At 39.2% G+C, this 13,999-nt stretch overlaps 1 protein-coding gene across 1 annotated transcript in view; it reads left to right on the top strand.

Moving 5' to 3' along the window:
* Positions 1 to 13,999, top strand: part of GRIK3 (glutamate ionotropic receptor kainate type subunit 3) — a 506,016-nt gene that overhangs the window by 405,367 nt on the left and 86,650 nt on the right. Inside the window, exon 11 of the mRNA XM_063454917.1 lies at positions 9,204 to 9,427. Within this exon, the coding sequence (XP_063310987.1) occupies positions 9,204 to 9,427 (224 nt within the window). The remainder of the gene's footprint in view (positions 1 to 9,203; positions 9,428 to 13,999) is intronic.

The raw sequence follows: 13,999 nt of genomic DNA, 5'->3' as shown, positions 1-13,999 counted from the left end.
GACGGTGTCCCCAAACCTTTAATATATTGTGTTCCTGGCTTTTTCCCACTTGGTTCAGTAAATGGGGCTTACTGAACCAAGTACAACACAGGCGGACCACCCAGAAGTGGAAGTGTGCAGGCAATTTACCTCCCAGGCTGTGAGGTTACTGCAGGTTAATTGCCGAGCGCTGGGTGGCCACTGTTCGTGCAAACGAACACGTGGCGGCGGCCATCTTTGTTCATTCGAACGAGGTCAGCGGTATGTGTAGCCAAATCCATGGAACTAAAATCGTCTACACATTTCCGCGAACACCGCTGACCCTTACCTTCTCCTACACTGAACTTTCAGCTGCAGAGACTAAGTCCTGTTCGAAGATTCGAACGCACGTTCGAATGGGACTTAGTAATTTTTCTGCATAAAATTGACCGACCGCACAGCCCAAATCTATGGAACTGTTTTGGGCAGGAAAATGTGCGGTCGGTCATAAAGGACTCCCAGCTAACTTTTTATCCACTGGAGGGATTTGTGTGATTTTTGGTTATGTTTATATTTAAATTGTGCTGATTAATAATATTTTTATGATTAATAAAATTTTCATGAACATTGGATGTGTGGTTTTTAAGTTACAGTGTATGTATAAAAACTGTATTTTTCCTGCCTGTGATAATTATGTTAAGTATTGTGTACCATAATTATAGCACAGGCAGAGGGGGAGGATTTTGGGTGTAATTGCTGGGAGTGTTCTCTGTAATGTATGTGTGTGATTGGTTGTTTTGTAACACCCTGTGGGTGGTGCTATCTAAGGGAAACCTGCATAAAAGAAAGCCATTTGGGTGCCAATAAACAGAATGACTTGACCCACTAACTTGCAGCCTTGACTCATGTTTGTAGGGGACAGCTATAATCACTACAGGGAGTGCTATGCTCTTCATACTCCCTTAGCTACTGAGCTCTTGTAAGAGCTCTTGTTCCTGATCCTGCTTCGCTCTACAGAAGGAAGAGGTTCACCTACTGGAACCTGGTCGTAGGTCCAGGGCGCAGAGCAGACGGCGAGATACCAGCCCAGCAGTGGTGGTTCGTGGCGTCTGCAGTACTTATGGTGGCTACGCAGTAGTTATGGTGTCTACGGTGCTGATGGTCCTTTGGTGAGCGCTAGGAGCATCCTTTTCTACGGTCCAACTTCCAGCCAGCCTGGAGGCAACCGTAACAGTAATTATCAGCAGAGGGATTTCCTAACTCACATATTACAGAGGGCTCTGTGAGCCTGATGTACAGCAGTGTTAATTTTGGTGGCACATTTCAGTTTAGTTTTAGTTGTGGTCTTTTGACTAAAAAGCCATTTTAGATTTAGTCTAGTTTTATTCATCTTAATTGTTTTAGTTTTAGTCTAGTTTTAGTCAACTAGATCTCCAGAATTTTAGTTGACTACATCTGACGAAACTTGTTAGTTGTCGAACTTAAAACTGGTGCTGGCAGGTGCTGGCCACTGGTAGGCCCAGCACAGATCCTGCTGCAGAGGGCAAGCAAGTAGATTCCCCCAAGATCTTTTCTGAAACTGGGACAGCTCACACTTTAAGTCTTACTTATAGCCCTTCTGAAAGTGTGGGGTCACTAACTGTGGTCCTAACTGAAAGAGGGAATCTCTCAGCTGTAGTGTTTAAAGGGCTATGAGCAGCACTAACTAAGTGTGGGCCCTAGCTCACAAAGGAAGTCCTTGGTACCAGCAGGGATTTAACCATCATGTGCTCCTTAAGTGGTTAACACTAAAAACAATTGTAATAGAAATGTTGGTTAGGCATGTATTAAGGTAAAATAATGCTTTTCTGAGTTCTGGAGACAATCACACCAAACCCTTGGTTTGGAGGTTTAACCCCTTAAGGACCAAACTTCTGGAATAAAAGGGAATCATGACATGTCACACATGTCATGTGTCCTTAAGGGGTTAAAGCCTCCCCAGGACACCTGAATGGCATTATTTTTCCATAATACATGGTTCACTGTTCAAAATATATACATAGTATTCATGAAAGTTGTATTTCTTTTGTATACTACATAATACTGCCTGGTGGAGGTTACGTATGTTAAAATATTCATTGTGTTTTGTGAATAAACATAAACCTCACCAAGCTGTGTTATAGGACTCTTCTTTTTTATCAGAAACTCTCTCCGTACATCACATGAGAGATCTCTATTATTTTCCCTGAGCTGCTTACAACTTGAGTTGTTTTTATTTAATTGTCCTAAAAACTGCATGGATGCCAGCTAATCTGTAACAAAGAAAAAGAGACAAAAATGGCTTTTAACTGAGAATACATAAAAACTTAAATCAAGCAGTAAAACAAATGTTCCCGTTAAGGATTTTAAATGTAATGAAATCAGTGCTTCCAGATTTAGGTCACATAACAATTAATGTGTTTACATGCATCTCATTGTAGCGGCATGCTATATTTCACTGTGCTATTGCATCCAGGATAATATAGCAGTTGCCAGGGTAATTACTTATTTTGTTTGGCGAATGCAGCAAAGTCAAAATGCCAGATAAACATCACGTCGTTCTAATTTAAAACCCATCAGTACATTTAATTAATAGCTCAACTTCCTCCATATTCAGTTCTAAACTGCTTTTATAGCTCTATCCTTCCTCCCACATCTGTGCTCCTTGTATAATGTGCTCTTATATATAGCCCTGCTATTCTGTGCGATGAAGCATCGCTTTGTCCCCGTGCTTAAGGGAATTCTAACTTACCTACATATCATTATGAGTTGGAATCCACTGATGCTTCTGAGCTTGCCTGACATCCAAATATGTATGCATACGTCTGATTTTATATATATATATATATATATATATATATATATATATATATATATATATATAAAGAAAGGGACAAAGTGTATCACAAATGACATATTTGTTTGTAGCAAGACTTTGTCTGCTACACATTGATTTGTGGCCAGTGGACAGTTTAACTTCATAATGTAACCCAAAATAATACAACATTGTTTCCATATTTCTTTTCTTTTCTTTTTCCAGTTAATAGCCATGGCAGCATTACAGGGTTACTCCAACCACCATGACCTCACTGATTTGAAGTGGTTATGGTGGTAGGAGTCTTGAAACAGTGCACATATTGAGTTATTGTTAATTGTGTGTGGGGTTAGTTGCTCCCCAGCACATGCATCATTATTATTATTATTATTATGATATTTATATAGCGCCAACAAATTCCGCAGCGCTTTACAATGGGTGGATGAACAGACATGTAATTGTAACCAGACATGTTGGACACACAGGAACAGAGGGCTGAGGGCCCTGCTCAATGAGCTTACATGTTAGAGGGAGTGGGGTAAAGTGACACAAAAGGTAAGGATAGTATTAGAATAATGACAGTTGCAAGAGAGGAATCAGTCAGGAGCTATTAACAGTTTCATTGATACGCTTATGAAGAAGTGGGTTTTTAATGATTTTTTTTTTAAGGAGTGAGCATCTAACATAGGCGGGAAGTGAGTTCCACAGGAACGGTGCAGCCCTTTGAGAAGTCTTGAAGGCGAGCATCAGAGGTAGGAGTACGGACAGAAAATAGACGTAAGTCTTCAGCAGAGTGTAAGGGCCTAGATGGGACATACTTGTGTATTAGGGAGGATAGATAGGTGGGAGTAGCACTGTTTAGAGATTTGACAGCAAGAACCAGAATTTTAAATTGAAGATTATATCTTACAGGAAGCCAATGTAGGGACAGACAGAAGGGTGGGGCGTGTGAGGTACGGGCGGACAGGAAGATATGCCTCTCCGTTGCATTCATTATGGACTGTAACGGCGCAAGTTGGGAGCACATAAGACCACTGAGAAGCGGATTTCAGTAGTCAAGGCGAGAAAGGACAGTGGAATGGACCAGCACCTTACATAAAGGACATAAAGTAGGGTTGGATGTGCGCAATGTTTTTGAGATGGAAACGACAGGATTTTTGCGATAGACTGAACATGAGGCGTGAAGAAGAGGTCGGAGTCAAAGAGAACACCTAGGCAGCAAGCCTGCATTGTGAAGCTGATGGTAGCACCGTTGACTTGGAGGGAGACAGACACAGGAGTAGCAACACTTGACGGAGGAAAGACCAGAATTTCAATTTTGGTCAAGTTGAGTTTAAGGAAGTGGGCAGCCATTAAGTTAGAAATAGCAGAGAGGCAGTCAGAGACACTAGTTAAGAGGGACAGGGAGAGATCACGAGAGGACGGGTAGATTTGTGTGTCATCTGCATAGAAATTATATTGGAAGCCAAAGGAGCTAATGAGTTTACCAAGGAAGGCAGTATAGATAAAGAACAGTAGGGGACAAAGGACTGAACCTTGGGGGACACCAACAAAGAGGAGTTGGGGAGAAAAAGCAGAGCCAGAGAAAGAAACACTGAAACAGCGCTGAGAGAGGTAGGGGGAGCACCAGGAGAGAGCAATATCGTGTAGACCAATATTACGGAGGATGAGAAGAAGTTGTTGATGATCAACAGTGTCAAAAGCTGCAGACAGGTCAAGGAGAATTAGGATAGAGTAGTGACCATGAGATTTTGCAGTAAGTAGATCATTGGATACTTTGGTCAGTGCCATTTCCACAGAGTGCTTAGCGCGGAAACCAGACTGAAGCGGGTCTAGCAGAGAGTTGGACACAAGGAAGTCTGTCAATCTCGCATACACAACTCTTTCAAGGATCTTGGATGCAAAAGGCAGTAGCGACTGGCAGTACAAAACTCCTGCAAGGTGAATATTTATTCTCTCTCCAACTGTGTGCTTCCTACCGCCTCCCTCCATTGCACACAGTTCTTTTTTTTTCTTTTTAAATAACCCTCTGTTCCTCCTCCCCACTCCCTCTGTCCCCAACACTTGAATTATTCAACCTCCTGAATAGAAGCCCTCACAACAGCACAAATATGCAAAACAGTTGTTGTCACAGTCACAGAAAATCTTTGGAGGGATCTGAAGAAGGTGGTTACAGCATGCAAACCCAGGAATATTACTGAACATGAAGTAACTGCTCATGAGAAATGGGCTAAGATTCCTCAGGAATTCTGTCAGAAGCTGGGCATAACAGCCAAAGGAGTCTCTACTAGGTACTAAAGATGCTGGCCATGAAGGGGTTGAATAATTTTGAGGCTGTAGAAGTCATTATAAGTTGTTTTTTCAATTGAATTTGGGGAAACCACTAACAGTATTAGTTGTGTTGAAACCACTTAAAGTATTAGTTGTGTTGATCTTTTTCTATTGCTTTATTTGTTCATAGCAAACAGCTGAAAGTGTGCAAATTTTGACAATAACCCCTGGGGGTTTAAATAATTTTGATTACAACTGAGCTGAGCTGTTGATTTTTTAAATTGACTAATTCAATCTACATGTTACACGTCATTCTACATAATTTGCTGTTTAGTGTATCAAGTGTATCTCATAGCTTTCCTTTAGACTGTTATGCATGGTCATCCTACATTTTTAAACTACATCTGGCATATAACAACTGTCCGGTTTGAGCCACTTATTACGTTCTAAGAATGACTAGTGTAGTATCTCCAAATAACTGGTTCCCAGTTTGACAGAACACCAAAATAGGTACCTAGTGATGACCAGACCATTCTAAAACAAAATTAAATCCCAAGAGCGTTTTGGACTTTTTCTACTTTGAAGTAGAGGATGTGTTTTTATGACATGTTTGTATACACTGATTTATTAGGGACATGCTTTTTTTTCTTCTCTCTCATTTTTCCTATGTGGTAGGGTAACAAAGGGAAACACTATTTTACTTTGGATACTGACAATCCCCTGCACTTATCGAATTATCTGTTTTATTAATTTCTCTCTCATTATTGCATTACTGTATGGTTTAGGTTTTGCTTATGGGACCGTGCTGTAGTTAACTAGGGTTTTGACAAGCAGAATGTTTTTAGGCATTATTGCCTGTCAGATACCTAGGTTCTTTTCACACTAAAATCAGTCTCATGAGAGGAAAACTTGAGTTCACTGCCAAAATGTTGTTAATCCATTCAATAAAGAAAAGGATTTATTATAGATGTTTTGCATATATTAATACATCAACACATTGTGCTATATAGCCAACCCTATCAAATATGGTACCTGCGGCTTCAGCATATATGTCATGCAACAATATACAGTTGTATATTGAGAACAAATGTACTCAGAAGTAATATACTGTGTCCTATGCTATTTAGAGTTCTTCCATTCTCTCAATTTCATTAGTATTTTAGGCAGGTACTGTTGGCGCAAAAAGCACAATACTATAAAGTTCTTTGTCCTTAAATAAGATTCAAGATGCTCACATGCGGATGAAGCAATACTGGTATCCTTTTGCAGCCACACCTCCTTATTAGGAGGTAGAATTATTGCAGAGCTCTGAAAAAGTGCAGAATGTATCACAATGCATATTTCACAATATAAGTTGATAATTTCAGGTTAAAAGCCAAGAGAAAGTCTGAGAAAGAGAAATATAATATAAAAAAAAACAAAAAAAAAAAAAAAACACTGAAAATGGAATACACACAAATTACACCAAAATACAAGGTGAATGATTGTACCTTTATAAGTATAGGTTATACACATGAAGGGTTATTTAATAGAGTGAGAATTGTTGGGAATTAAAAGTGAATTTCAAAGGTCAAACTATCCGAACTGGAAAAAATCTCTAAAAGCAGAGTGATTTAATTTGTTGTTTTCCATTTATCAAGCAGAATGTTCTTTTCAAAGTCAAAGAAATAAGTAAGGAGAGCCATACAACTGAAATCAGAATTTATTTACTTATCTTATCCAGTAAATGTGTAGAACTTAAAAGGCTAAAATTGCAAAAAAATAAATACACCTGAATTTCTAAAAAATAATATTCTGGCCTATTTAAAATGTACAATTGTCTTATCAGTGCCCCACAATCATTGGTTTTGTGAATATACCCCAACAGTGATCTAAGTTATTTAATGCCTAGCAAGAATATGGGTGAGACCACATTGGACATTTGTCACATTAGAATATCTAGATGATATCATTACGACTGGCCCCCACGAGACTTTACAACCTAGTTTTAAGAACACTGTATTATTAAGTGAGTTTCCATAATGAGATCATGCTTCACAGAGGTCATGCACTTTAAGTGTGGTGACATTAATTGTAAATCTCTTTGCCTGCTCAATCACTTTCACGTGAAATATATTTTTTTCATAATGAATACAATAAAGTGCCAGAGTTACAAAGGAAATACATTTTACAGAGATTTCAGTTCACATTTATAGTAAAAAATACAATACATGTGTTTTCTCAAATAAAATGTGTACCTAACTTTGCCTATGACACCAAATGGCGTATTTACAAAGACCTATTAGGATCATGTACTAAAGTAGAGCATTCTGTCTGATCAGGCCCGATCCCAGGCAGGTGCACAGAGTGCACAGTGCCCTGGTGCTCTGTAGCTAAGGGTGCATCATGGTAGGCCTGCCCACTCATCACACGGCACCTGGGAGCACCATTGATCACGATTCTCCCCCTCCCTGGTCCAAGGTAAGCCTCAGGGAGGGGGAGAAAAAAATTTGTTTTGTTTTTCTTTAGTCCCAACCCCCCAGTTGAAGCCCTTAGCCCCACTACAGCCCCTTACAAATACAGTCCCTAAACCCACTACTATAACCCCTTACCATTACAGCTTATAAATTCACTACTACAGCCCCTTACCACTACAACCCATAAACCATTACTACAGCCCCTTACCACTAGAGCCCCTAAACCCACTACTTCAACCCCTTACCACTATAGCCTCCAAACCCATCACTACAACCCGTTACCACTACAGTACCTTACCACTACAGCCCCTAAACCCACTACTTCAACCCCTTACCACTATAGCCTCCAAACCCATCACTACAACCCGTTACCACTACAGTACCTTACCACTACAGCCCCTAAACACACTACTGCAACCCCTTACCACTACAGCTCATAAATGTACAACTACAGTCCATTATCACTACAGCCCCTAAACCCACTTCTACAGCCCCTTACCACTAAAGATAATAAATCCACTAATACAGCCTCTTACCACTACCGCTAATAAACCCACTACTATAGCCCCTACCACAAAATCCTAAATTGCTGCTCCTATACCCTACTACAGCCCCTAACCTCCAAATGCTGCCCCTATACCCTACTACAGCCCCTAACCCCCCAATTGCTGTCCCTATACCATACTACAGCCCCTAACCCCCCAATTGCTGTCCCTATACCCTACTATAGCCCATAACCATCACATTCCTGCCCTTATACCCTATTACAACATCTACACCTTTATACATCTTTTTAATGTTTAAAGAAAACTACAATATCCCCCCCATATTCAGTAATCAGGGAATACATAGCTCACCCATACTTCTTAGCATCATACTTCTCAAGTGTCCCCATTTAGGAGGGGCATTCCCCATTTTATGCCCAAATCCCTTTGTCCCTCTTTTCTCGGAGCTGCATATTATTGATGTGACTGAGTGTTGTTACAGAGCTCCACAGCATATTACATAGTAATATGTCTTTAAACTACAATAAATGAGTTTAGAAATCTTCCTAAATAAGATACTTTTTTTTTTTTAAAGTATGTTTTAGTTTCAGAAATTGTTATTAATATTTCCCTACAATTTATCAGGACCCCACTCACACCCCTAAAAGGAAAGTATCCTTTTTTGTCTATTAGAAATGTATTATAGAAGTATAGAAGTCAAAGAACTACATCATTGATTTTATCTAAGGAATATGTTGTAACATTTACAGCAAGCAATAAGTAAATCCAGGTCATCAAATGTCAGTCAGTATTAAAGATAAGTTGATGCATCTCCTAAACTCATACAGAGACACAAATTAAAGCACAGTGCAATCAACATTTCTATTTTTAAACAACAACTTCATTAAAAAGTCAGTACTTAACAATCCAGTGATTGTACTTATAACATTTATTAATGAAAGGTATGTTGGTTCTGATGAATCCATCAGTAAAGAATATAGCATTTTAAAGCATGCTTTTTTTTTTCTCCACGTGTCCACATTATCATATATTTGTTCAAGATTGTTGTATTAAATTATTGCAGTGGTTATGATACACTGTCAGTTAGAGCAGGGTTAAGAAACAAACACAGTTGTTGGCACAGTTAATTTTTTAAGACAAAGCACAGTGTGGTAATGTTCAATTTGTGTGTCTTTTCAGAAAGCTGACTTGGCCGTGGCCCCCCTTACCATCACCCATATCCGTGAGAAAGTCATCGATTTTACCAAGCCATTCATGACCTTGGGGATCAGCATCTTGTACAGAAAAGCCAATGGCACCAGTCCCAGTGTATTTTCCTTTCTGAACCCTCTATCCCCTGACATCTGGATGTACATCCTCCTTGCCTACCTCGGTGTGAGCTGTGTGCTATTTGTTATAGCCAGGTAAGGTAATCTAACTTACCTCACTGATAAAATGTTATGAATATCAGTTTGCCTACAGCGAATGTGTCAGACACAAGCAGAAAAAACATATAGTATGTATTATGGTACATTCTTGCCATTCATAACATCATGTGTCCATCATCCTCTTCTTTAGACTAAGATCAAAACAGTGTGGCTGATAATTACTTTTTAGTGAAACTGGGCTTCTCTGGCATCTACCTCCTTTCTTAAATACCCAGGCCTTTTTACCCTTTTTTCGATTCCTTTGCTGTATGTATACACTTTTTTTCACTTTTACATTCACTTCTGAGTGTGAAAAGGCCCCGCTCATGCACTTGCAAAGCAGTACAATTGTTGGTAAATTGTTGTAGATGGGGATTTTCAAAAGACTGATGGTTAGTGGCATGATGATTTAAACATATACAACATATAATATACATAATGGTGAAGTGTGCTTTACAGGAAAATAATGGCATTGATGAGTACAGAAGACATCATAAACCTTGAAAGTATTGCTTGAACAGTTTCCGAATTTCATGAGAAGCATTATATCTTTTATATTGCATACATCTTATATTATCTTTTATACAATATGACTGATTCATCCTTATTTGAATAATTGTTATTTGAGTTGTGTTCCACAGTAGCTAGATATGAAGAAAGGCTGAAGCTGTCAAGCAGGAGCTGCTTCAGCAGCCTGGAATAGTGATCAACAAATGTGTGAATATGTTTGTGTCAGCATCAGCTTGTGTATATGTGTGTAAGTGTATATGTGTGTTATTGTGTTCTGTTCCACAGCAGCTAGAATGCAATAAGCAGAATTTCGGCCACTCCAGCTGCTGTGAAACAAACTTAATAATATTTCTATCAAATATTTTGTAATTTAAAATATATATTACAGTGTAGAATTAGATGATGGAGCTACTTCTATTGAAACAGTCATACACCTTTGGTGGTTTTCTGATGGCTCCACAAGTCCTCAATGACATTATTTTACCATAAAACACATTTCACCTTTTGTGTGTTTATCTCCTCTTTCAACATATTAAGCCTAGTGTTTTTGGTAGTAAAATTCCATTTTACCATTCTATTAACAATGCTACATCCAAGTTTCTATTGTATGCAATTAACTATGTACAGGGTATAATGCAAATACGATAAAAAGAATACAGAAACAGTTACTAATATGCATTCTGTACAGAACATGTGCATACATTTCCTTACATTTAAAGAAAGTAATATACCTGAAATTGCTTCTCAGGCAGGGGGAAGCAATTATACTTTTGTAAGCGTCATTAGATCTAACTCAGGGAAATTACTCCCAGTCCTACCTGCTGATAAACTGTTATCTTTCTGAATATTTAAAATTTGCTTAAAGTTCATAAATGTTTATATACAGGTTTGTAAATGTTGAAAATTGTACTTTGCTTTTGCAGCTTCATTTTAATTTTTTTCTTAACATTTAATTACATCCGTTAAATACGTGAAACGTTGCTTAGCATGGTTGCCTTTAGTTACATAGTAATCTAGGTTGAGTACATCAAGTTCAACCTTTAAGAACAACCTTTAAGGACAAAATGAAAAGTGGACTAATGGGTGGCAGATATAAACAATCTGCCTCCCAGAAAGACCTGGTATCCTTATAGAGAAAGCTACTCTGCAATAATAAATGTAGAAATGGGACGCAGAGAGCAAAAACAAAAAAGCTCTTTAATAATCCCTCGTAGGGGAGAAACTCAAAAAAATACTAAACAAACATAGATAAATAAATAAATAAATAGATAAATAAAATAGGATCAAATGGAATTGTGTATCGACTAGTCCACAGGAAAAATAATAGTAATGTGATCAGAGAAGTAACTATAAATATATGTGCAGCAAAGTTGCTAAGTCAAACTTAGTTCGCCACTTTTGTATTTGGTGCATTTAATTTTCTATTTATAGACTATACTTATCTTGCATCCAAGGGCTTCTAGTTTGCTACATTTATTGTATCTTATCCCTTCTATCATAGAAATTTTAACCATATTTAGCAACTTTGCTGCACATATATTTATAGTTACTTCTCTGATCACATTACTATTATTTTTTCTGTGGACTAGTCGATACACAATTCCATTTGATCCTATTTTATTTATCTATTTATTTATTTATTTATCTATGTTTGTTTATTTAATTTTTTTTTAGTTTCTCCCCTACGAGGGATTATTAAAGAGCTTTTTTGTTTTTTCTCTCTGCGTCCCATTTCTACATTTATTATTGCAGAGTAGCTTTCTCTATAAGGATACCAGGTCTTTCTGGGAGGCAGATTGTTTATATTGCTATTTTGACCTTAAATTTAAATTTCACTTTGAATTTTCACTTGTTATGGGCTTTTCTACTCTCTACTAAAGCTCCCAACCCCCCAATTGCAACCCCTATGCCCCCCTACACTCACTTTCACCAAAGCTAGCCCCTAACCCCTGCACTACAGACCCTATCTCCCTACTAAAGCCCCTAGCACCTAAACTGCAGCCCCTATACCCCACTACTGCCCTAACCCCCCTAATACAGACCCTTACTCCCTACTACAGCTCCTAACCCCCTAATTGCAGCCCTAATCTCCCTACTACAGATCCTTACTCCTTACTACAGCCCCTTACTACAACCCTTATACTACAGTGCCTATGTCCTACAACAGCCCCTAACTATCTACTGTAAGCACTATACCTCCTACTACAGCCCTCATAACCAAACAGCAGCCTCCAACCCCACTACTAAAGTCCCTTACCCCGACTGTAGCCCCTATCCTACACTACAGTCCCTAAACCCCAATGCAGGGTTTAGGGACTGTGTCCTCCCACTATACATCCTATCATCCCAATTTCATCCCATATTACCAAAAAAGTCTCTATACCTTCCACTACAACCCTTATCACTCCCACTACTCCCCCTAATTGCAGCCATCTACCTATTTCAGCCCCCAACCCCCTACTAGAGCCCCTCTTCCCCACTACAATTCCTACCCACCAATTCCTACCTCCTCATTTACAGTCCCTATCACCCCACTACTACCCACTACCAGTGCTCTTGCAGTGATATTGAAGTGTATTTCTTCAGTCAAATCACTCAGTCTTTATAGACAGATTGTTAGTTTTACAGGACAAGGTATATCTGTTTGTTCATGATTCCATATATAGTACTGATTAAAGGGGAGTGACCTGTGTGATCACACAAAGCACCCAAAGAAAAGAAACAGCGCTACATTGTCAGTAATAGGCCAGGTTTATAATTCAGAGTTCTGTACAGCATGTCCACCTCCACACTTCTGTCTGCCCACAAGAAATGTTTTTTTTTGTGTGAGGAAACAGGTAGCACTATGCCTTTTTTCTTAACCTTAATACCCTGCATGACTAATGACAGCTTAGTGAAACATGTTGGGAATTGACATTATAATATAAGAAAATAATCCAGGCACTCCAACGAATCCCAAAATATAGGCAATCTTTATTGGAACAAGGAACCAAACAGCAACGTTTAGACCCCTAAGGGCCTTTGTCAAGCTTGATTGTGATTGTGAATAGGAGAGAGGGAGCATAAAAATGCTTGTGATTGTGATTGTGTCAAGCTTGTGATTGTGATTGTGAATAAGAGAGAGGGATCATAGAAATGAGAGCAGGGCATGAGTTGAGAGAAGGGGGAGTGTAGCAGAGAGGGGGGAAATGTAAAGGTTGTTGGGGGGATGAGGAAAGTGGTTGTAAGAGGAAATAAAGAAGAGGAGAAGACAGATCATTGCTAAACTGGGAAAAAGTAAATTTGGAGAAAAAATAAAAATAAAAATAACAAATAAATAAATTACCCTGATGCTGGTTGACCTGCTGTACTTCCTTGCAACACTTTTGGTAGTTACTAACCACTGCATACCGGAAACACCCCAGTAGTGATGTCCCGAACGTTCGCTGTGAATAGTTCCTGGCGAACATCGCTTGTTCGCGTTCGCCATGGACGGCGAACATATGCGCTGTTCGGTCCGCCCCCTATTCGTCATCATTGAGTAAACTTTGACCCTGTACCTCACAGTCAGCAGACACATTCCAGTCAATCAGCAGCAGACCCTCCCTCCCAGACCCTCCCACCTCCTGGACAGCATCCATTTTACATTCATTGTGAAGCTGCATCCTTAGTGAGAGGAGGGACAGTGTAGCTGCTGCTGATTTGATAGGGAAATTGATAGTTAGGCTAGTGTATTCAGTGTCCACTACAGTCCTGAAGGACTCATCTGATCTCTGCTGTAAGGACAGCACCCCAAAAAGCCCTTTTTAGGGCTAGAACATCAGTCTGCTTTTTTTTTTTTCTGTGTAATGTAATTGCAGTTGCCTGCCTGCCAGCGTGTGTGTCAGGCTCACAGCATATACTGGGCCCACTTGCCCAGTGCCACCACTCACTCACTGGTGTCACAATAGCTTGCATTTAAAAAAAACTAAACTTTTTGGACTGTAATATAATAGCAGTCAGTTTCCTTCACTAGTGTGCGTTTCAGGGCCTGCCCAGTGCCACCACTCACTCACTGGTGTCACAATAGCTTGCATTTAA

This window comes from Pelobates fuscus, chromosome 1 (assembly GCF_036172605.1).
Source record: "Pelobates fuscus isolate aPelFus1 chromosome 1, aPelFus1.pri, whole genome shotgun sequence".
In the NCBI taxonomy this organism is placed as follows: Eukaryota; Metazoa; Chordata; class Amphibia; order Anura; family Pelobatidae; genus Pelobates; species Pelobates fuscus.
This window is presented reverse-complemented; position numbering and strand designations above follow the sequence as displayed.